At 43.6% G+C, this 24733-nt stretch overlaps 1 protein-coding gene across 2 annotated transcripts in view; it reads right to left on the reverse strand.

Moving 5' to 3' along the window:
• NUP153 (nucleoporin 153) overlaps window positions 1-24733 on the reverse strand; it is a 133365-nt gene that overhangs the window by 61994 nt on the left and 46638 nt on the right. For both annotated transcript variants that reach the window (XM_040353767.1, XM_040353766.1), the window contains exons 3-6: window positions 20528-20752; window positions 12668-12807; window positions 2851-2952; window positions 2167-2280 (exon numbers count right to left, since the gene is read on the reverse strand). In XM_040353767.1, the coding sequence (XP_040209701.1) occupies window positions 2167-2280; window positions 2851-2952; window positions 12668-12807; window positions 20528-20752 (581 nt within the window). The remainder of the gene's footprint in view (window positions 1-2166; window positions 2281-2850; window positions 2953-12667; window positions 12808-20527; window positions 20753-24733) is intronic.

Below are 24733 nucleotides of genomic sequence, written 5' to 3' on the forward strand. Positions count from 1 at the left end.
GGTATGTCTCCACCAGCTTTGTACAATTAGAGCGACATTTTTGCAAAATATCTCAAGCTCTTTCAGATGGGATGGAGAGAGTCTGAACAGCAATTTTGCCACAGATTCTCAATTGGATTTAGGTCTGGACTTTGACAGGGCCAGTAACATATAAACATGCTTTTGCAGACTAACAGGTATTCTTCCAAGATTTCCTGTATTTGGCTCCATCCATCTTCCCATCGATGCTGTCCAGCTTTCCTGTCCCTGCTGAAGAAAAGCATCCCCACAACATGATGCTGCCACCACCATGTTTCATGGTGGGGATGGGGTGTTCAGGGTGATGTGCAGTGTTGCTTTGTGTAATGGAAAACTGTTTTGCTTTTAGGCCAAAAATTTAAATTTTGGTCTCGTCTGACCAGAGCACCTTCTTTCACATATTTGCTGTGTCCCCACATGGCTTCTCGCAATCTGGACTTCTTATGACTTTCTTTCAACAATGGCTTTTTTTCATAAAGGCCTGATTTGTGGAGTGCACAACTAATAATTGTCCTGTGGTGAGATTCTCCCACTTGAGCTGTGGATCTCTGCATTTCCTCCAGTTATTATAGGCCTCTTGACTGCTTCTCCGATTAATGCTCTCCTTGCCTGGCCTGTCAGTTTAGGTTGGCGGCCAGGTATTGGTAGGTTTGCAGTTATACCAGTTGTCCTGGCCAGAAGTAGCTTGTTTGATCTGTAGGTCAGGATATTCACATCTGTGGTCCCCCATATCAGACAGGGGGGTTGTCAGGGTGAAGTCTAAGGCAATCCACCAAGGACGAGACCAGAAGAGATTGCTAGATAGAGTCCACGAGATGATCCAGCTTCATTTCTTCAGGGCTGCATAACTCCTGGTGGTTGATATAGACCACAGCCCTGGCATTGTCTGATGGCACACTGATTGTCTGCCCTTGAAAAACAGGGGTCTGTGTTGCAGAGCCATCCTTGTGGCTCTGGACCCCAGTATGTTCCTGGCATGGCATCAATGACCATTTTCCCTTGGACTGTGAGGGACAGGAACACTACTCCCCACTTAAAGACTGGCATTTGTTATTACTTTCCAGTGATAAGGAAGGAAAGTCTTCCACATTAGGGATGGGATGGAATGGAATGGAAATCCATCAAGTTAGGGAATTCTGTGCTTGGCTGGATAGGAGCATAGGAAGGTCAAGAAAAGAAAAAAGGAGTCTGCATGGTTTTGGGTCATCCAGGATGGGTCGTCCAGAATAAGATGAATATCCCTGTTGGGTTTTTAGTAATGTGAAGAGTTTTAACCACTTGAAGACCAGGTCTTTTTCTGACAATTGTCACACACACACACACACACACACACACACACACACACACACACACACACACACGTAAAAATCAGTATTTTTTTGCTTGCCGACTACATGCTTAAAACACAAAGTGCCAAGGTCAGTGCCCAATTCATGATCCTATGACCAAAACAGTAAAAAGCATACCCAGAGTGGTGTCCAGGTACGGTTTCCAAGGTTGCACTGACCTGGATGCACTACTTCTACTGTTGTATTAGAAGACAATGAAGTTGATTAAGGAACCAAAAAGAAAATATAGGCATGCAGAGCGATTTCTCCACAAGACAAAAAATGTCCATCATTTTAGGATACTACCAAAAAATGAGAACTCGAAGATTGTGGTAGGGTTACAGATTAGACAACTGGGGGGGGATATTTCCACAAAAGCTTGCCAGTGTCCAATCACCTGAAGGTACCAACCTATAACAGGGTCTATGAATACTCAGCCTGTATCTTGCACTGTACCGACTATGGGTTTTGCCTTCCCCTTATGTTTATTCCAGATTACTACCTCACACTTCTATCCTACTCCCTCCATTATATATTTTACCTCGCTCTTTTCTTCCTCTAATCCGACTTGACACTTGTGGGACAAATTTATTAAAAAAATCTGACTTGAGACCCAACTACTTTGAAAGTTGTGTACAATTTCTTAAGGGATGTTACAGAAAAAAACATCCAATGAAATAACTTTACAATATGTTTAATAAAAATGGGTAATATTGTTATAATGCACTGTATTACATGCCTTACAACTTTGCATTTGCCTACATGTTTAAAACACATTCTATTCTCCCCAAGAGAAGAAAATAAAAATTAGGATACTCACCGCCAATGGGCTTGACATTTTCTCTAAGGATTGTAGTATGCGACGTGCAGCTAGACTTGTTACACCATATGTAACATGGGCAGGTTTTGCCACAACTTGTTTTTTCACTGGCACCTACAGTACAAACAAAAATTTAAGTTATAGAAAAAGCTCTTCTGAATACCCAGATTTTTTCTTCTTTTAGGACCAGTTCACACCAGACGCAGTTCAGTACAGTTCTGTGTGCATTTTTTTCTGCACTAAAAATGCATGCACAGTGTTTTCCATGTATTCCAATGGCTCTAGTTCACATCATGCAGTCAGTTTCCAGTGCAGAAACTGACTGCATGGTGCCAACTAGAGCCATGGAAAACTGTGCATGCATTTTGTGCAGAAAAAAAGCACATGGAACTGAACGGAACTGCGCCTGGTGTGAACTGGTCCCAAGTCCAAAACGTGCTACAGGCAAAAGAAGATCTGTGCATAGACATGCAGATTTTACTGGCCAAGCAAGCATTTTTACTTAAGTGAAAAAAAATACCTGCACCAAAATTCAAAGCTCAATGATAAGCACCCAACTTAAATTGTGTAAGTCGCAATAAAAATTGATTAAATCTAGGCAGCGTTAAATTTTAACAAAAAACACACCATAAAAGTGTATAAAGTCAACTCCAACAATAACAAACCATAAAAAGCCACATTTACCCGATATGGAGTGCTGCGGGCCCTGGACTGACAAGCTGCAGCTGCACCTCCATAAGTTGTCTTGCCCGCATAAAAGGGGGAATCGCCAAGTCGACTTGAATTCTTGTCGAGAAATTAGAGGTAAAAGATGAATGAAATAAAGACAATAGTTTAAATATGCAACACTTGAAATACCAACAGTACAGTAAAAAACAGAACAAGGAAAGCTAGTGTTTCAGACACCTTCCCAAATGTCTGAATTTATGGAAAGTTTAAACTGGAGATCTGCATGTTTTTTTACCTTTATAAAGGAAACCTAGCATAGGTTTTATAGATATTTTCTTTACTATGCCACAACTTAAAAAATAATTTAGTCAGTTAAATTGGATTTATTGCACATGAACACTATGTAGTCAATACATTCAAATGGCCAGAATTATGTTTAATAGAAACTCCAGAAGGAACGTGCATTAATACGCATGCAAAAAAAAAACGTGTCTTTTTTTTTGATGCTGCAAACTCTGGGGGGGCGCATAGTGGTTAACCACTTCAATACCGGGCCTATTCTGGCACTTCTCTCCATGTAAAAATCATATATGTTTTTTTTTTTTGCAAACACCATATGGAATAAAATGGTGGTCATTGCAACTTTATCATGGTGTTTGCGCAAATTTTTATAAACGCCTTTTTTGGGGGGGAAAACTTTTTTGTAGAATGTAAAAGATGATGTCATGCCAAGTAAATAGATACCCAACATGTCGCGCTTTAAAATTACGCACACTCATGGAATGGCACCAAACTTCAGTATTTAAAAATCCATAGGCAATAAAGAGATTTTTAATACAGCTTACCTGTAAAATCTTTTTCTTGGAGTACATCACGGGACACAGAGCGGCATTCATTACTATATGGGTTATATGGAGTACCTTCAGGTGTAGACACTGGCAATCTCAAACAGGAAATGCCCCTCCCTATATAACCCCCTCCCATAGGAGGAGTACCTCAGTTTTGTAGCAAGCAGTATGCCTCCCAAAATGGTCCTCAAAAAAGAGGGGTGGGAGCTCTGTGTCCCGTGATGTACTCCAAGAAAAAGATTTTACAGGTAAGCTGTATTAAAAATCTCTTTTTCTTTATCGTACATCACGGGACACAGAGCGGCATTCATTACTATATGGGATGTCCCAAAGCAATGCTTACAATGAGGGGAGGGAGAACATCTCCAAGACAAAAGGATTTAATTTAGAGATATACTCAAATCATAATAAATCCAACTTAGTTGAGAAAAATAAAATTTTTAAATTTAACTCGAACAAGAGGAGCCCCCGGAATCCGAGGGTCTCAAACTGCAGCCTGCAGCACTGCCTGCCCGAAGGCAGTATCAGTATTCCTTCTTACGTCCAACTTGTAGAATTTTGTAAACGTGTGGACAGAAGACCAGGTTGCCGCCTTGCAAACTTGAGCCATAGAGATCTGGTGGTGTGCTGCCCAGGAGGCGCCCATGGCTCTAGTAGAATGAGCCTTTAATGATACTGGAGGAGGCAACCCTTTCAAGCCGTAGGCCTGAGTGATTAATTGCTTAATCCACCTAGAAATGGTGGACTTTGCAGCTGCCTGCCCCTTCTTGGGCCCATCCGGTAGAATGAACAGCACATCTGTCTTCCGGATCTTCTTTGTAGCTTTAAGATAGGCCTTCATGGCCCTGACAATATCCAAGGTATGCAGCAACCCTTCCTTTCTGGAAGTAGGTTTAGGGAAGAAGGATGGTAATACCAAATCCTGGTTCAAATGAAAACTGGATATGACCTTCGGAAGGAAGGAAGGATGAGGGCGGAGAACGACCCTGTCCTTATGAAAAACAAGATATGGTTCCTTACAGGATAAGGCTGCCAGCTCCGAAACTCTTCTTGCGGAAACTATGGCAACCAAAAATACTAACTTCCTTGTCAGTAGAACCAAAGGAATATCAGCCAACGGCTCAAACGGTTGTTTCTGTAAACTTGACAGAACAAGATTTAAATCCCACGGACAAAGCGGGGATTTAACTGGAGGTCTAATACGTAAGACCCCTTGAAGGAAGGTCTTAACCAGCGAGTGGGTGGCCAGCGGCCGCTGAAACCACACTGACAGAGCAGAAATCTGTCCTTTGATTGTGCTTAATGCCAATCCTTTATCCACTCCTAGCTGGAGAAAACTTAATACTCTATCGATGGTAAATTTGCGAGAAAGCCATCGCTTGGACTCACACCAGCCTACATAGGCCTTCCAGACCCTGTAATAAATCACCCTAGAGACCGGTTTCCTGGCTCTGATTAGGGTAGAGATTACTTTCTGAGACAGACCTCTACCCCTGAGAATCAGGGATTCAGCTTCCAGGCCGTCAATTTTAGATGCCGTAAGGCAGGGTGGAGGATCGGACCTTGCGATAGCAGGTCTGGCCGTAGAGGAAGAGTCCAAGGGTCTCCCACTACCATCCTTAAGATTAGTGAGTACCATGCCCTTCTGGGCCATGCTGGAGCTACCAGGATGACTGGTATGTGCTCCACCCGGATCCTGCGCAGCAGGCGGGGTAGTAACTGGAGCGGGGGAAACGCATAAAGAAGTTTGAACTGATGCCAAGGGCAAACCAACGCATCGGTTCCGCAGGCCATCGGATCCCTTGAGCGGGACATGAACCTGTCTAGTTTCTTGTTGAGTCTCGATGCCATGATATCCACGTCCGGCACTCCCCATCTTTGGCAGAGTGCTTGAAAGACTAGTGGATGCAGAGACCATTCCCCCGGCCATAGAGTCTGGCGGCTTAAGAAGTCCGCCTGAAAGTTGTCCACTCCTGGAATGAATATTGCCGATATGCAGGGCACATGAGCCTCTGCCCATAGAAGAATCAAGCTCACCTCTCTCTGAGCGGCTTGACTCCTGGTTCCCCCTTGGTGATTTATGTATGCCACGGCCGTGGCATTGTCTGATTGAATTCTCACCGGGAACCCCTGCAATTTTGACGTCCAAGCCCTGAGGGCTAGTCGAGCAGCTCTGAGCTCCAAGATGTTGATGGGCAACTGCTTCTCTGGCTTTGCCCAAGTACCTTGGCGAGTGCAACCATCCAAAATTGCTCCCCAGCCCGTCAGGCTGGCGTCTGTGGTCACTATCTTCCAAGCCACTGGGCTGAAAGACCTCCCCTTCAGTAGATTCTGAGGGTCTAACCACCAACACAGACTTTGTCGGACTCTTGATGAGAGCGGCAACGGGATATCCAAGGCCTGTGGCCTTCTGCTCCATGCTGACAGGATGGCTGCCTGTAGGATGCGAGTGTGGCTCTGGGCGTATGGTACCGCCTCGAATGTGGCCACCATCTTGCCTAGTAACCTCATACATAGGCGAATAGTCGGTTCTTTCTTGCTTAGAACCAGTAGGATTAATTCCTTGATGGCTTTTACCTTCCTTAGAGGTAGGAACACTCCTTGTTGTTCTGTGTCTAATCTCATGCCGAGATATTCCAACTGCTTTGTGGGCTGGAAAGCTGACTTTTCTCGATTTAGGACCCAGCCGAACCTCTCGAGGTATTGGACCGTGAGGGCCACTGCTCGCTCCAAGCCGGGAGACGAGTGATCTATGACTAGGAGGTCGTCCAGGTATGCTAGGATCGTGACCCCTTGGATCCTTAGTTTGGCTAGGATTGGGGCTAGGACCTTCGTGAACACCCGGGGGGCCGTAGCCAACCCGAAGGGAAGCGCCACGAATTGGAAGTGACGCGAAGCCACCATGAAGCGTAGATTACTTTGATGTGGCTGATAAATTGGAACATGAAGGTAGGCATCCTTTATGTCTATGGACGCCATGAAGTCGTCCTTCTGGAGTGTGGCAGCTGCTGACCGCACGGATTCCATCCGAAATGAGCGGATCTTTAGATATGCATTTACCATCTTTAGGTCCAAAATTGGCCTGACATCTCCATTGGATTTTGGGATGATGAATAGGTTGGAGTAGAAACCCAGCCCCTGTTCCAGGACTGGTACCTCTACTATTACTTCCTGGGAAAGTAGATGATCTAATGCCGATCTTAATGCGGCTCCCTTTTCCGGATCGTTTGGAATCCTCGACTTCTGGAAATGAGGAGGAGGAAACCTTAGGAAATCTAATTTGTAGCCTGTGGCCACGGAAGACCGTACCCACTCGTCGGGAATGCTGGCTTCCCAAATCTCTGAAAAGAGTCACAGCCTTCCCCCCACCTTCGTGGGTGGGGGCGCCCCTTCATAAGGTTGGCTTGGGGGCTGGTTTTGCTGGTTTGCGAAACCACTGCCTTTTGCCTCTAACAGCCTGTCCTTGTGATCTGCTGTTGAAGCCGAAGTTTGCTTTTGCAGGAGGCCGTCGATACTGCTTGGCATTAGAGGGCCCCTGCCCAGGGGAATACTGTCGTTTAAACGCAGGTCCCTGAACCTTCTTCTTAGTTGGCAAGAGAGTACTCTTGCCGTTTGAAATGGTCTGAATGTATTTATCTAGGTCTTCTCCGAAGAGTCGTCCTCCATGGAAGGGGAACCCTACCAGGAGCTTCTTGCATGGGGGCTCAGCCTCCCAGCTTTTTAACCATAAGAGTCTTCTCATATGGATAAGGGATAACGATAAACGTGACGCTTGCTGGATAGAATCCTTGATTGCGTCTACCGTAAAACATATGGCCTTAGGGACATCCGAAAATTTTTCTGCCTGCTGGGCCGGAATAAGTTTAAGCATCTGCTTAAATTGATCCGATAATGCTTGAGCGACCCCAATCGCAGCCACAGCTGGCTGTACTACTGCCCCTGCAGTAGTGAAGGAGTTCTTAAGTAGTGCTTCCAAGCGCTTATCAACTGGATCCTTGAACACCTGTATGTTTTCTACAGGGCATGTTAACGATCTGTTAACACATGAGATGGCTGCGTCCACTGCAGGAGTAGCCCATCTTTTGGAAAATTTTTCTTCCATAGGATATAGGACAGAGAACCTTTTAGGTGGTAAGAAGATCTTATCTGGCTTGTTCCAATCTTGGAACAAAATTCCCTCTAATAGAGGATGGATCGGAAACACAGCATTGCTTTGAGGCGCCCTCAGTGAGCCCAAAGCTGAAAACCGTCGATACCTGGAGATCTGGTACTGGCAAGTTGAATGCCCTATGGACCAAGTCCTATGAATCCACCAGCTCTCCCTCAGGGAGACTGCCCCAGACTCCTGTATCCGGGTCTTCGATCCCTGAACCTACTTGGTCCTTGTCCAAGAGGTCGTCCAATTCCCCTGAGGAAAGGACCTCCTCTTCTGAGGGTCCGCGCTCGGGCGACGGAGATCTATTCCGCTTACTGCCCCGCATAGCTGCAGCTATCATTTTTCCCATGCTTTTCTGCATCTCTTTTAAAGAGGTGAGTAATACCTCCTCCGTGACCATCTTAGGGTTGGACTGACCCGCGTCAGCTCCAGCCCCAGATCCCGATGGCCCCAAGGCTCCCTGTAGGGAAAACAGCGGCATACCATGGTACAATACCGAGGTACACCTGCTACCTATTGGTATTTGGAACTATAAAAGTTAATTGTCCAAACACCTGTTTGGGGGATAAAAAAATGCTTCCTCTCCCCTAGATGACTTTTTTCTTTTTTTTTTTTTTTTTCGTTTTTTGTTTCAAATCCAGGAAAGAAAAAACATTCTGTCCCCCTGAGTAGTATTGCAAAGAAAAACTATGAGATGGAAAAGAAACAGCCTATTTCTAGGCTTGAAAAAACAGTCCTCTGAAGACTGCAATATCCTTTCTGGCCACTGTGTGTCCTCGGCGCCCCGTGCTGCCGCTCTGGTCTTTCTCCTCAGTTCCAAAGTATTGAATGGAACAAACAAGGAAGGGCCGCCCCTTCCTTTAAGCCACTGACCCGCCCTTCCCCCCCAGCCATCTCAAACAGGAAATGCCCCTCCCGACAGGGGGAGGGGGGGGGATTTTGGGAGGAAGGGACCTCTCTGTTCCAGCAAACTGCAGCCTGCAGCCTGGAACCATGAGGAGGTCAGCGTTTTGCCTGCTTGCAGGCTCTGAGGAGGAAGACTGAATGGAGCATCGCCTGGAGGCCTGCAGGTAAGCAAAGCTCTCTGACACACACATATATTTTTATATAACACAGGCCCCACTCAATGCTTTTCCAACACTACAAGGGAGGTCACATCTTATGGGGAATAATACATAGAGAGCCATCCTATCTTTATGATATGTGACTAGTTTGCCAGATGCAGTGCATAACTTTAGGCATGTCCCCTGTGACCCCCCAGAAAAAAACCTGCTAAGAACCAAGTTCCGCAAGTTTTCCCCTCACTTACCTGCTCCATGCCGCAGGACTTTGCCAAGCAAGAGGCCCAATCTTCCCCCATCTCCGTGGGGATGTCTAGACCTTCAGGCCCTGGGTTCCTATGAAGGATCCACTGTCCTGGGCCCATATAGCACCCTGGCAACAGAAAACTTTAGGTACGCAAAGGTTTCTAAGTTCTGGGCCCAGGGTCCAGCTCTCTAAAAAGAAAAGCATTATGGGCTATACCCCAAGGGTTTGGGGTCCGGTTACTGACCACTTTAGCGCTGAGGCTTTTTTGGACAGAACCGGTAGCTCACCTAATCCCAAGGATGCGGAGGCAAGCTAAACCATGACTAACACCTAAGACACTGGCGTAAAAACTGAGGTACTCCTCCTATGGGAGGGGGTTATATAGGGAGGGGCATTTCCTGTTTGAGATTGCCAGTGTCTACACCTGAAGGTACTCCATATAACCCATATAGTAATGAATGCCGCTCTGTGTCCCGTGATGTACGATAAAGAAAGTTTATTTTTATTTTTTACAGGTTACCATTTGAGTTACAGGGAAGGTCTAGTGCTAGAATTGTTGCACACGCACTAACGCATGCGGCGAAACCTTGCATGTGGGGTTTAAACGGCGTTTACATATGTGGGCGGGACTTGCATGCGTGCAGCTGCAGGCATCATTCAGATATTCCCGCACAAAGTCAAGGACGTCATTTGATGGTGTGCACAAGGCCAAATTAACACAAAAAGTAGATGTGCAATTTCAATCAGTTGGCATCTTTACTTTGCCGTTTGACTACGTTAATGCTGGGAAACTTTTGCAATATACAGTACTCAATGTTTATTTGTAAAACAATATATATATATATATTAAAAAAAAAAAGAAATTAGCCAAAAAACTAAGCAAAGTGGATGTCAATATACAAACCGGTACAAAAACACTTGCCACTCCCCTGGCTCCATTAAAAAAAAAAAAAAGAAGAAGCTGTACTATAACTTTCCACGACGAAAAGCGGTCTATGAATTGGGCAGCAGACCTTTCATTCATCCACCAGTCCTAGATTCATACAGCGCTTTTAATTGCAGGAAGACATAATACAGGTTTTACAAATGGAGCAAGGGCAGGCATTGTCTGAACTTGAGTGCGTGCAAAAAGTTCAGCGACTTGTATTAATCCCCCCCCCCCCCCCAGCAGCATTGCAAGATGACATGGTGCAGGGCCAATAATAGCAGCCTGTGCACCATGTGATAGCTGTAGACAATCACGGCAATCAAATTGGTAAACAATGCAGCATGAATGGAAGCCATTCACGACAGGTAAACCTATTGCTTCTAATGCTGGTTCACACGTGTGCGATGTCAGATATTGCATGCAATTCGCACTGTACTGCTGTGCATGCGATGCAAATTCAGCCATACAGATTATATAGCTGCATTTGCATTGCATTCAGACCAAAATCGTGCAGGGCCCTTTTTGTCCACGACAGAATCGGATTGCATGGGTGTTCACACCCAATGCGAACCAATATCTGTCTGATTTCACAGGTCACACGGCGATATGCGAACCGATCTGGGGGTGTCATTAACGTTCTATTGACACCTGCAGCGGTTCGCATAGGGCAGTGTGAACCAATGACCTGTAGGAGATTTAAAAGCAGCACCTATTGACAAATTTGGGTAATGCAGATTGTCACTGGTATGCACAATTTTAAGGCTTGACATGTTTGGTACCTAAACGGTTCAACCTCATCTATCAATCAAAAAGGGCAAGGCTGAGACAAGGGGTGGGCAGGAAAGAAGGCCACCCAGAACGCAGCGGGAGGGAGGGTGCCTGTCACATGCAATCCTTAGATTAGTAGGTTAGCAACCAGCGGAACACAGATTCACATCTGCTGACAGCTACTGATGTGCCATGTGTTCCACCTGCCCACAGCTGACACAGAAAACACACTGAGCATACGCAACTACCTTCCATCCGCTAGAGAGAAAGCAATTGACCAAACGTGTAGTGAACACTCCAGGGCAACCATGGACAGTTGGCACAAAGGGGGCTGAGAATGGGCAAAGGGCAGTGCAGTTCCACATCCTTGCCCTGAAAAAAACCTGTCCGGTACTGAAAAAGGGTAATATATTGTGTGAAATAAACCTTTAGTGCTTTTTTTTTTTTTTTTGACAAAAATATGGGTTTGATAAAACATGTGCCAGTATATGATAAAAAATAAAAATAAAAACACTACATTTTATGCTACAGGGTTTGGCAGCAAACGAGAAAGCAGAACAGGGAAAGCAAGGAGGAGGAGTCATTCATCTGACCCAATCAGCTGCAAATAAAAAAAAATTCTGAGCTTTCTGGTTAAGACTTAAAATACTATCACCTGCTGGCTGTAAATGAGGATATTATATACTGTATTTATAATAATAATACTCACTTTTTTACCCTGAAAATAGAGGGTAAACTGTGCCTGCGTGAGAATATCTATCGCGCACACACGCGCACACACACACACGCGCACACACACACACGCGCACACACACACACGCGCACACACACACACGCGCACACCTGGAATCTAGGAGCCAGCTAAAAAAGTTAGCTGGCTAATGTGCAGAAGCGAACGCATACGTGAGTAGCGCACGCATATGTAAACGGTATTCAAACCACACATGTGAGTTATCACCGCGATCAGTAGAGCGAGAGCAATAATTCTAGCCCTAGACCTCCTCTGTAACGCAAAACAGGCAACCTGTAGAATTTTCTAAACGTCGCCTATGGAGATTTTAAAGGGTAAAAGTTTGTCGCCATTCCACGAGCGGACGCAATTTTGAAGCGTGACATGTTGGGTATCAATTTACACGGCGTAACATTATCTTTCACAATATATATATAAAAAAAAAAATAATTGGGCTAACTTTACTGTTGTGTTTTTTTTATTAAAAACAAGTGCATTTTTTCCCCAAAAAAGTGTGCTTGTAAGACCGCTGCGCAAATACGGTGTAACAAAGTACTGCAATGACCGCCAATTTATTCTCTAGGGTGTTCGAATAAAAAATATATATAATGTCTGGGGGTTCTAATTAGAGGGAAGGAGATGGCAGTGAAAACAGTGAAAAACACATTAGAACTGCCGTTTTACTTGTAATGCCAACGGCCAGCACAAGATGGCGCCATATCACAGAAGGAAGCTTAGGCCGGCAGAAGGTCGCAAGGCCACGGCCTCAATTACCGGCCGGCGCCGGCCTGTAATTGAGGCCGCGGCTTTGTGGGCCTTGCAGGCCTAAGCTTCCCCTCAAACATTGTTCTCTGAACTACAGAGGGAACACTGCTACTGCAAAGATAGTGTGATAATGAGTGTGTGTCACCCCAGGAAGTAAGTTACTGCTGGGTTTTACCAGTTGAATATGAAGAGCAGAATTAAAAGGGAAGTAGAGACAAATAAAGGCACCACATCGAAGGATTGAGCAGGTTAAATGTACATCAATTATTGGGTAAAAATACACCAACCCCACCAGAATGTTTTGCACTTAAAAGGAGTAAAGCACTTACAGGTAAAAATGAGGAAAAGGCAGATGGATTAAATGCAGGTTTCTTCAAATTGAATGGCGAGTTTTGTGAAACATTATGTGTTCGATCAGCTTCAGGAGACCACAGTAACGGAACAGTCCCAGTTTTTGTAATTGCAACATCTGATGGAGAAAAAAAAAAATATTTTTTGTATTTTCCATAAAATATTTCTTGGTCCATTACAGGACACAAATTCAAGAATTCTGGTTACATGCAGCTGCCTACATGAGGAGATGTAGACACTGGAAAACAGAAGGAAAAACAACAAACATTGAATGTCAGCTTCTGCATAACCCCACCTTCTGACATCAATCATGCCTCAGTTTTGTGAAAACGAGAAGAACAAAAGACCAATAAAAACACAGGGGACCCGTGTCCCTAAATTAACTTGAAGAAATTGGTAAGGAAGAGAAGGGGAGAAACAATATTAGACAATTTACAGTATAGTGGATATTTCAAGTTCCTCATTAATAGTTCCAGGGTTGAGAGCATCCAACATGTGTTTCTTTCACAAATTTTTTGGAATCTCTCTGCCTCTGAAAGGGTATGGGGGATCTGTTCAATAACCCAGACTTCCAGGCCATAAGTTAATTTCCGATTGTGTTCATTAAAATGGCGAGGGACACCATTTGTCCTTGCCCACCTCTATCTTCCTTCTATGTTCACTGAACCTTTGCCGGAGTGGTCGTATGGTATGTCACACATATAAGAGATAAGTGAGGCCATAGACCACACAGTCTGAACCACAATTAAAAAAAAACAATTTTTCAGTCATTTTGCTAAACACCATAAGAAATCAACTGGATTTATTCATTGATACTCTCAACCCTGGAGGCATCAATGAGGAACTTAAAATAGCCACTATAATGTAAATTAGGGCTGCAACTAACGATTATTTTCATAATCGATTAGTAGGCCGATTACTGCTTCGATTAATCGGATAATAGCCTTAAAAAAAAAAAAAAAAAAATTGAACTTTTTAAAAAAAAATTGGCCAATTTGTTGTTGGGCAGATTACAAAACACAAATTGCCAAAAAACACATTACATGCTTTTCTGCAGCTTCTCCATTGAAGTATATTGAACCAAAAAAAATTTTTGCACCGTTTTGCGTTAAAAAGTCCCCGCCCTTTCCAAATACGCAGCAGCTGAAAAAAAATCATGGATGTGTCCCATAGGAAAACATGTAAATGAACTGTAGTGTTTCTGCAAAAAGCACCAAAAAACAGAGGTGTGACCCCGGCCTGAGATGTTTAGTAACATAATGGGGGTTAAAAACAAAAATAAGTACAAAAAGAGCAAAATCGCTACTGTAAGGGGTTAATTTTTTTTTACTGTGGGACAGTGAAAGTAATATTTACAGTAGCAATTTGCTTTTTTGTACTATAAAGGGCTAATTTTCGTTTTTTTAACACCATTATGTTACTGGCCAATTAATCGATTATGAAAATTGTAATCGATTAATTTCATAATCTATTAGTTGATGATTAATCGATTAGTTGTTTCGGCCCCAATGTAAATTGTCTAATTTTGTTTCTCCCCTTCTCTTCCTTCCCCCTGTCAGACACCTACACATATGTTTGGGGTGGTGGGCAATCTATTGGTATAGTAGGTACTTCTCCCATGTAAATTACACTCTTATAGTTAGAATATATTATTATTACTAATAATAATAATAAATCCCCATCGCCATCTCTTCCATCTTTGTTTTCTCACCCCCCCCCCCCCCCGTTTCCTTCCCATCCTCATATTTGCATATGTCCTTAAGCATTATATAATGTGCATACATACACATGAATCTTGTTTTCCCCTCATTAGATCCTCTATTAACATATTAATACATATGTCCAACAAATAAATCAAAACTATTTTAAGTAGTAATCCCCAATTTTAATATAACCGATATTTCGCTCCCCCCTTCTTTAATATCTACTTGATACATATGGACCTTTATTCATGCATTGGGCCCCTTTCACATGTGAAGACCGTATGTCCGCATTTTCATCTATTTGCGGATGAAAACGTGACATACATTGGTCCCTATGTGATTGCGGGTGTCAGCGGATGAACATCCGCTGACACCCGTAATCACCCGCCTCCGCAAAGCTCAAATTTTGCAGACGGAAGAAAATCCTATTTTTTCTTCCGTCTGCGGATCGGATGAACACGGACATACGGTCCATGTTCATCCGATCTCCCCATAGGGGAGAGCAGAGAAAAGACAGAGCGGTCCCTGCACAGTGTGCGGGGACCACCCTGTCAGCCGACGGCTCAGCCAGCGGGGGTTTTATGGAGGATCCCCACTGAGCTGACGGACACACGAAGGAGGATCATTACTGATTCGCCCCGTGTGAAAGGGCTCTTAATTCTGGATTGATTTAAAATTTTGAACCAATTTAATATCTATTTCAAAGTTTCTTTAAAATCTCTCCCTCTATACATCTCTATTACACATACATACACACACACACACACACACACACACACACACACACACACACACACACACACACTTAGTTGATTGCTATGATTATTTTAAAAGTGTTTATGAATTTTTATCTGTTCTACTGTTTTTTATTACTACAACCATATAATGTATTCGGGGGTCTTTATGTGTGCATTTATATGCTCCTCCATAGTTACATTATATCATACATGTTTTCTATTATCCATATAATACTTGCCAGTACTAAATGTAAGCCTCCATTGTTGTATGGAGTGCGTTTCCCATTAACCCCATAAGGTGGAGACACCACAACGGCATATGAAAAGGCTGTTTCAGAGCAAATACAGACCAGCTTGAAAAAAGGTGCGCGTGGTGACCACATCTCAACACTGCGCATGCACCAAAACACGTTGCATCACGGTCCATGACGTTACGCCTCATGTTGTGCCTTAGCATCCATCCTAGACTCACACCTTGCATTCCAGACCTTGTTCTATTTGCCGCCAAAATAACGGAAGTCACCTGGCTGACGGGACACAAGCTCCCCTCCACACGGCATAGCATTGCAGAGACTATTCTTGGAGACAGCTGACCCAAGTGGAGATTGGACACCTCATCGGACTCCATTATGCCTTCATAAAGAATCTTTTATGGGCCAGTTCACACCAGACGCAGTTTCGTGTGCTTTTTTTTCCCCTGCACAAAATGCATGCAGTGTTTTCCATGTATTCCAATTGCTCTAGTTAACACCATGCAGTCAGTTTCCGCACCGGAAACTGACTGTATGGTGTGAACTAGAGCCATTGGAATACATAGGAAAACACTGTGCATGCATTTTTAGTGCAGAAATAAATGCACACGAAACTGTACGGAACTGTGTCTGGTGTGAACTGGCCCTTAGTGAGTGTTTTGATACATCTGTTCATTAAAATTACACAGTTTATAAGTGACTCACGCTTTGTTTTTCCTCCAAAAAAAAAAGAGCGAACTTGCTTTAAAGGATTGCATTATTCGATTTTATACCTAGTACACACAATGAGATCAAATGAACGACCGGTCTTTTGTTTTTTATTTGCATGCCAATCTCAGGTCGAACTGGAAGAGTTTACTAAAGTCACAAAAATTCTGAGGCGATGTCATGTGTTGAAATGCATTTTCGAATGACAGCTGTACGGATTGAACGAAAATGATACGATCGGCATTGCACAAAAAAAAAAAAAAAAAATATTATTGTGAATGGCCGATCAAATATCAGATGATCTGTAGTGATCAGCACTTGAAAGCTCTGTACCAACGATCAGATTGCAATGGCTCCGAAAACAGCATTTGTTGCACGATTTTCTGATCGCGTGTACGGGGCTTAACACTCAGGAAGCTGCGCATTGAGTTGGGCTCTGTCCGTCAGAACTACACAGGCATCAGAGTGGGTCTACCCTCTCCAAGAGCAGTTCCTTCTCATTCCAGAGTCCACGCTTTACTCAGCCTGGCGGTTTAGCGCCGATATACACAATGTACACAAATCAATGTGCAGCTTCCTAAGAAGGTGCACAGAGTGTGCATGCTCAGCACTCGGTTTACATCATGTGCTAGGTAATCAATCCCTCCTAAAAAGGGACCTGTATTTAAGGTGCAACCTGTGGAGAATCCTCCCCCTTGTGACAGCAGGCGGGGGAGAGCTTTTCTCTGCATTTGCGGCCACAATTTAAAAAACGTATTCTGTGAAAGAATGCCTACAAGTATTTTCAGCCATTGCGGCTGACTGCTTGTAGTTCTCAATGAACTGCGAGAGCGCCGATGAGCACGCTCAGTCCATTGCGTTTATGGACTTCAGCAACTGTCCCTGTATCTGACATATGGGCAGATGGTGTACTGACAGTTCACAAGAGCCTAACATTTTACTTGTGATGGCTCCAAAGAAGAAAAACAAATGTACTTCCCCCAAAAAAAAAAAAAATGGCATTTTCTTCATTTTTAAAAGATTTGGGCCTAACTATTGAGGGTAGAAATGGGGTAGTGGAAATTCCAAAATGGTACCAAAAAAGTACCAATTATGAAGTAGCTCCCAGTGCTGCAGCCCGATTAGTTTTAACAAGTAAGCCTTAAAGCAGAGTTCCACCCAAAAGTGGAACTTCCACTCATCCGATTGCTCCCCCCCCTCCCTCCAGTGCCACAATTGGAACCTTTCCGGGGAAGGGGGACAGGTATCCTTTACCACAGCCTGCGACGTCACCACGTGGCTCCCTCCTCCGGCCCAGTAGAAGAGAAGCGGGCCATGCGCAGTATGGTTCCCAGGATGAAGCCGAAAGGCTACACTGCCGGGTTCCCTTACCCACAATGGCGGCAGCAGCACCCGACATTCCAAGTTAGCCTCGCCACATCCAGAGGCCTACACACACTACTTGAGTCTTCAGACTGGGTCATACGAGAGGCCGAACCTGGAACGCGCTCTGCAGCCAACACACAGTTTGGTATGGGAGGCACCATAAACGCAGAGCCCTGTGAATGAAGGTGACATTCAAGACTAGCGGGGCAATCTGCCAATCTTGCTAGGTACACCAACTGTCAGACACCAACTGTCAGACACCAAGACAAAATCACCATTAACATAACAGTGCAATCATAGATATGACAAGGTCAAGTTTCAGTTCAAACTAGGATTGTCCCGATACTTTTTTTCATGTACTCGCCGATACCGATACTTTTTTTTAAATGTGTCCCAAAATGCAGCCATGTCGCCCCACCATATTGCAGCCATGTCGCCCCACCATATTGCAGCCATGTCGCCCCACCATATTGCAGCCATGTCGCCCCACCATATTGCAGCCATGGGGGAGTGTCTATACGTGGCGGGGATACAGCTATTCAAACGAAAGCTGTAATGTTCCCCGCACGCTGATTAACGCGGCGGCGGGTTTGCGGCGGGGCAAGTATTCTATTCAGGTATCGGGGGCATTTGCGGGAGTACAAGTACTCCCGCAAACACTCGGTATCGGTCCCGATACCGATACTGGTATCGGGACAACGCTAGTTCATACGATAGGCTAACTCTTATTAAAACTAATATTTAATCTGCCTATTTTTCTCTTGCCCCTTCAATATTCTAATAAAATAAAAAAAACTTTATTACATACCTTATTTTAGAATGCATCACATTACAGGGTCTATGTTAAATGTAGACAGATCATGGTTGGTAGAGGCCATTCAGGTGCCAACATATCTTCCTGAAATCATAGCACCCTGTCTCAGTATTGCCTCTCGAGAGCCCTCAGCCCTGCTGCAAGCAACAGGCTGGATCTTGCAAGGAGTTAAGCAAATATAGTCCCTCCATGGGTGGGTAATAGTCTGGGAGGAGTGAACGCTCCTATGTAGACCTCCCTAGGCAACACCTACCTATAAAATGTGGAGCCTCTGGGACTCAGCTGAAATCCAATGAATGTAAAAAAATGGCAGAGCCAGGGGCAGACGGACTGGGGAGGAAATGGCTAGATGATAAATGGACATCCCTCCAGAAAAGGAGATGAGCTCCGACATGCGGCATCTTCTAATCCCCACTGCGAGAAATTTACAGCATGCAGCAAAATCAGACGAAATGGTGGCCACAAACACACAAATAAATTTGTTTTCACTGAAACCGCTAATGTTATTGACGCTAAGAACTATTATTTCAAGTAAAATAGATCGCATTAAAATTATTCCGATAGGTCTGGATGGAAAATCTGATTGCAGGAATGTGGATATAACAATATGATAGTTTAGCAAATCGAACAATCTATTCGTGCTATTCTGACAATTCAATGGCTGTTTGGAGTGCAGTGATGTTCGAAAACACACAAATTAGAATGTTTAAACAGACAGCAATTCAACAAACTTTAGCAGCATTTTAAATATTTGTACACAATATACTCGCATTGTGAATACCATCAAATATTTGTATATAGAAATATCTTTTGTGAAAAACTTTCTATAAGAAATTAAATAGCAGTGAAAAATGCATATAGCCTAATTAGGGGTGCAACGGATCAAAAAACTCACGGATCGGATCGATCCTCGGATCAGGAGTCACGGATCGGATCATTTTCGGATCAACAAAAAAAAAAAAAAAACACAAATCTTGTTACACCCACCAGAGTTTTAGATAACACAGTTATTCTCAACACGAAACGGAGTTTATGTGCTTAAATACAGTGTTTGGAAATCCGACAGACTGTTTATTGCTAATGTGACAGAACACCTCTGATTTTCACATTAAATTTAACATTTAAACAGTCCGTCGGATTTACAAAAACTGTATTTAAGCGTATAAGCTCAGTTTGTGATGAAAATAACTGAATCTAAAACTCTGTTGGGTGTCCACTTGCCCCCCTAATAACTATCATTACTGTGATTAGTACAGTGCACACAGGAAAAAAAGCAGGGGGCATATCCATCCTCAATCGCACAGGGAGGGGGGGTTTCTTGTATAGAAAAGAGGGGGGGGGGGTTGTGGAATATCCTTGTACAGATGACACATTGATCTCCTCTGCAGGGATGCTCCCAGATGTCAGGGTTGATGGACACAGTTCCCGGTGATCTCCCCCCCCCCTATCACTCTGAGCTCCTTGGCTGGCAGGTGATCGCAGTGTCCTCTCTCTCTGGCTTATTCTCAATAGAGAGACACTCGCAGCACACTGGGGAAGGTCACCATTGCCCATAGCAGATTGCTCACAGCTCTGTAACTATACACCGCCCGCCTCAATGATCCTCTCAGCCCCTGGACCTTTCCTGTAGCTGCCGGTGGATGATCCTGCGCTGTCTGCTTTAGTCCGCTCCATTTGCGCGCTGAGGCGGGGAGGCGTGTCACGCTGTGCTCTGGGCTCTGACAAGCACACGGGGGTGGAGCAAGATAGCCGCCGCTCCGGAGCTAGGCCGAAGCCGGGGACTTTCCTACGGCCGAGGCTCCGGAGCGTTCCGCGGACCGCATGGTGTGCCGATCCGAACGGGGTGACCCGTTCGGATCACGGATCGGTGACGATCCGTTGCACCCCTAAGCCTAATCTGCATACATAAAAAAAAAAAAATTTTTTGCACACGCAACAATATAAATGATACGTTTATTAAAAGGGTTGTCGATTATACTACATCACATTACATAGGAATGGGTAGACTGGTTCCTAATAGGTCATTCCAAGCTTGTTCTATTTGAGTAAGTGATCCAATTACATTAAACAACTTTGAATCAATGCGTTAGCACCTGATAGAGCCGTGCCGAACCCCTGCACTAGTATATGCCTAGTATTTGCAAAAGCTTCATTCGTAAAAAGGCCCATGAATTTAGAATAATAAGTCCTTCACCAGCTGATAACTACTGGAGAACTTATTGATAATTCTAGACATTTCTGAAATAGTGCAACGACTTACCTTTATCAGATGCCCGAGAAGAAAAACCACTGGTTGTGGAAATGTTGTCGTCATCATGTAAAGAGGCAGAATCCTTAACTTCTTTCACTAGTGAAAAGCCAGAAGTAGAAGGCTGGCAATTAAGTGCTGGAGAGTCAAAAATATTAATGTTGAGATTGGCCCGATGTAATGAAGGTCTTGTTAGTACATCAGGAATATTTAACATCAATGGATTTGTGGCTGGGTCTAGAAGAGAAAAAAATAAAAATAAAACTTTTTTACTATAGCAATTTATTTGGCATCCCATTTTAAGTCTTATTGTATACTATAAAATGCATCAAATATAAAAATAGTTCAATTTTGATTGATTTAAGCTGGTTAACCACTTAAGGACCTCTTCCTGCATATTTACGTCGGCAGAATGGCACGGCTGGGCACATGCACATACAGGTACGTGCTGTGCTATTGTCCAGCCGTGGGTCGCGAGCGCGCGCCCCGGTCCGAAGCTCCGTGACCGCGGGACTCGCGGACCCGATTGCCGCTGGAGTCCCGCGATCGCTCCCCGGAGCCGAAGAACGGGGAGAGCTGTGTGTAAACACGGCTTCCCCGTTCTTCACGGTGGCGGCGTCATCGATCATGTGATCCCTTTTATAGGGATACATAAACGATGACGTCACACCTACAGCCACACCCCCCTACAGTTGTAAACACACACGAGGTCACACATAACCCCATCAGCGCCCCCTGTGGTTAACTCCCAAACTGCAACTGTCATTTTCACAACAATGCATCTTAAATGCATTTTTTGCTGTGAAAATGGTCCCAAAAATGTGTCAAAATTGTCTGAAGTGTCCGCCATAATGTCGCAGTTACGGAAAAAAAAAAAACAATGATCGCCGCCATAAGTAGTAAAAAAAATAAAATAATAAAAATGCAATAAAACTATCCCCTATTTTGTAAACGCTATAAATTTTGCGCAAATCAACCGATAAACGATTATTGCGATTTTCTTTACCAAAAATAGGTAGAAGAATTGTCGCTCTATTTTTGTTTATAGCGCAAAAAAAAAAAAAAATGCAGAGGTGATCAAATACCACCAAAAGAAAGCTCTATTTGTGGGAAAAAAAGGACGCCAATTTTGTTTGGTAGCCACGTCGCATGACCGCGCAATTGTCTGTTAAAGCAACGCAGTGCCGAATTGCAAAACCTGGACAGGTCCTTTAGCTGCATTTTGGTCCGGGTCTTAAGTGGTTAAGAAAAGACCGCAATAAAACCAATTAACATTAGTAAACCAGATGTAAATAAATTAAATAGCCCAAAATAACTGTGGGCTAAAAAATAAAATAAAAAATCCCGATTACTTCAGATAAAACATTTTCGTATTTAGTTGAGAACTCCGAGACCATGAACCTTCGCTTCTCCAGTTCTTACACTGGATCTTACAATTTCAGCCATTTTTGGATCAATTTGAGTCAAAGAACTTGCTCTTGACTGCAACAAAGACTAAAATCACTACTGATTTCATGAATAACTCAGACATAAGGGGCTTGATATACTGAAGCAAATAAAAAAATAAAAAATAAAAATAATAATAAAAAAAAAACACGCATCCAAGTACATTGTGCAACAGTGGTCTCCAAACTGTTGCCCTTAGCTTGCCTTTATCTGGCCCTTGGGGCAATATTTCACCAACACCAATGGATGCACTACTTTTGGTGCAATGTAGTGCGATTTCAGCCTAAAAAAGGGCCGATAACTGCATCGCACTGAATCACACAGAACGCAGACTGCAATCCTGTGCGTCTTCAGGGTGAACCGGCAGTTACGCTTTGATCGTTACCCTTGGCAAAAGCAATGCAACCTGGTCCTGGGAGGAGAGGCAACCATGCCAAAACAGGACCACAAGATGCAACTCTAAAAAGTTTAAAGCATTCAACTGAAAAAATGTGCGACAGGTCAAACCTAACACACCCCAAAATAGGTGAACGAGTCCCTCACTTACCTAAACATAGCTAGTGTATATAGTCACTATATCCTTGGATACTTAATCCTGAGGACACAGTGGAGCATAAAAGCTACCCAAATACCCAGGGTACCAAAGCCCTTGTCGTCCCTGTTTGAGGCCGCATCCATCAACGCCCGTCTTCCTTCTGGGTCCGCAGTCTCACTGACCAGAGCCGCGTGACTTCACTCACGTGCAAGCGCGCGGAAGACGCCAGTCACAGCACAGGGCTTTGAAGAAACGGCACCAGCAGCCATTCTTTTAGAGTGCATGTTCCGATATAGTATACAGCAAATATTTCCTAAACGGTGCAAGTGAATGAGATATTAGGCTTATCCATAGGTACAAAAAGAAGGAGGTTTACTTTCTCTTTAAAAGTTTGCCTACCCTGGCAGAAATCATGACATTTTGGCATTAAGTATTGAAAAATATGACTGATCATGCCAAAATATGCAAAAAATCTGTAAGGCTGAATTTACTCTGGACTCCCTCCTCATTCCCCCTAGTCCTGCCGATCTGAAGTCCAGCGATCACCCACTAGGAGTCATTGTATCGTCAGTCGCCTTACTGGTCCAGTGATTAGAAATCCCCTTAAGAAATTTGTATAGAAGGCATTCCAATTGTCTGGTGCCGACCAATCAGACCCCACGTGGCCCCTTCCTGTTAGTGGGGGGGGGGAGAATTAGAGAAAGCCCTGGGGATTTTAAAACCCTGGACCGGTAAAGCGGCGATACAATGTGTCAGTGTGGGTTGATCACCGAGCTCCAGGACAGCAGGGATCGGTTGCGATGGGAGGGGGGCAGTTGAAGTTCACCTTACAAAAATTTTCTGTAAAACGTGAACTTACACTTTAAGGCTAGTGATCATATGAAGCCATATCAGAGGTGCCGCCCATCAGTGCCAACTCAGTGGGGGAGAACACACTGGGGGAAAAAAATGTTTTAAATAAAATCTCTTTTTAAGATTAGCAAAAAAATAAAAACCCCAGTGGTGATCAAAATACTAAAAAAAGAAGGCTCTATTTGTGGGAAGAAATTATAAAACAGTGTTGCATGACCGCGCAATTGTCATTCAAAGTGCGACAACACTGAAAATTGTCCTGGGCAGGAAGGGAGGGAAGTGCCATGTATTGAAGTGGTTAAAATGGCAATTAAAGGTTTCCCAAATCTGTTGCTTTTTAAATTGCAACCAGTGCCTGTGTATAACATTGTCAAGGAGTTTTTTTAACCAACATGGATGCACTCAGTATACAGTGGGGAAACGTATCCCCTGCAGATTTTTTTTTAAACAGTGCTTTTGATTAATCTTTATAACAGATGATACATTAGGAAAATAGAAAATTCAGTATACATGTATGGGTTCAACCACCACATTTTTTTCCCTTTGACAACACAAAAATTCAATCATATTCTACAGATTTTTGTAATAGGTTGATCTTAAACCAATTCCCGGACGATCAGCAATATTTAACAGTTCTAAACTAAAAACTGTCTTAAACAGCCAAGCACTTGAACATGTAATGATGTACAGTAGGGACATACAAATAGAATTCTTGTACCCCAGGAAGGTAGCATTTTAGTCCACATTATAGCCTAGTAAACTCATTACAGTAACTCCAACCCACTAATCAGGAAGTTTACATGTCTGAGAGTTCACTCCACTGGCCCCATATTTTCACATTTACTAGAGCATCCCCTAGCTTGATTGAGGGAGATTGGTGTGGAATATATCCATTGCAACACTACAGTGTTCCTGGATCCCCTGCAGATTTTGTAAGTTAGCCCACTTACAAAGAAATGAAGGGTCTACAATTTTTATCATAGGTGTATTTTAAATAATAGAGACAGAATAGCAGCCAAAAAAAAAAAAACACACACACACACACACACACGTTCAAAAGACTCAATGTCTCATAGAATATACGTTGGGTGTTGGGGCTGGAAAAAAGGAAAAAAAATAAAATAATCGATTTGAATCGAGTTGCAAGGTCAAATCTATTCAGATTTTCCACAAATCGATTTTAGATTCTTTTTCCCCCACCAGGACCATCAAAAAAAAAAAAAAAACCTTTTTTGGGGGAGAAAGTCGCCCAGCTCTAGTGTTCGTTTTCGAAAATTGGTTCGTATTGTGGGCGTTTTCAGGAAATGATGTGCAATCCATGCTCCTAGAATGCCTGGCTGGGCTGTGTAAAAGTCTCACACATGTGGCATCGCTATACCTCAGGT

Source organism: Rana temporaria, chromosome 5, assembly GCF_905171775.1.
Source record: "Rana temporaria chromosome 5, aRanTem1.1, whole genome shotgun sequence".
In the NCBI taxonomy this organism is placed as follows: Eukaryota; Metazoa; Chordata; class Amphibia; order Anura; family Ranidae; genus Rana; species Rana temporaria.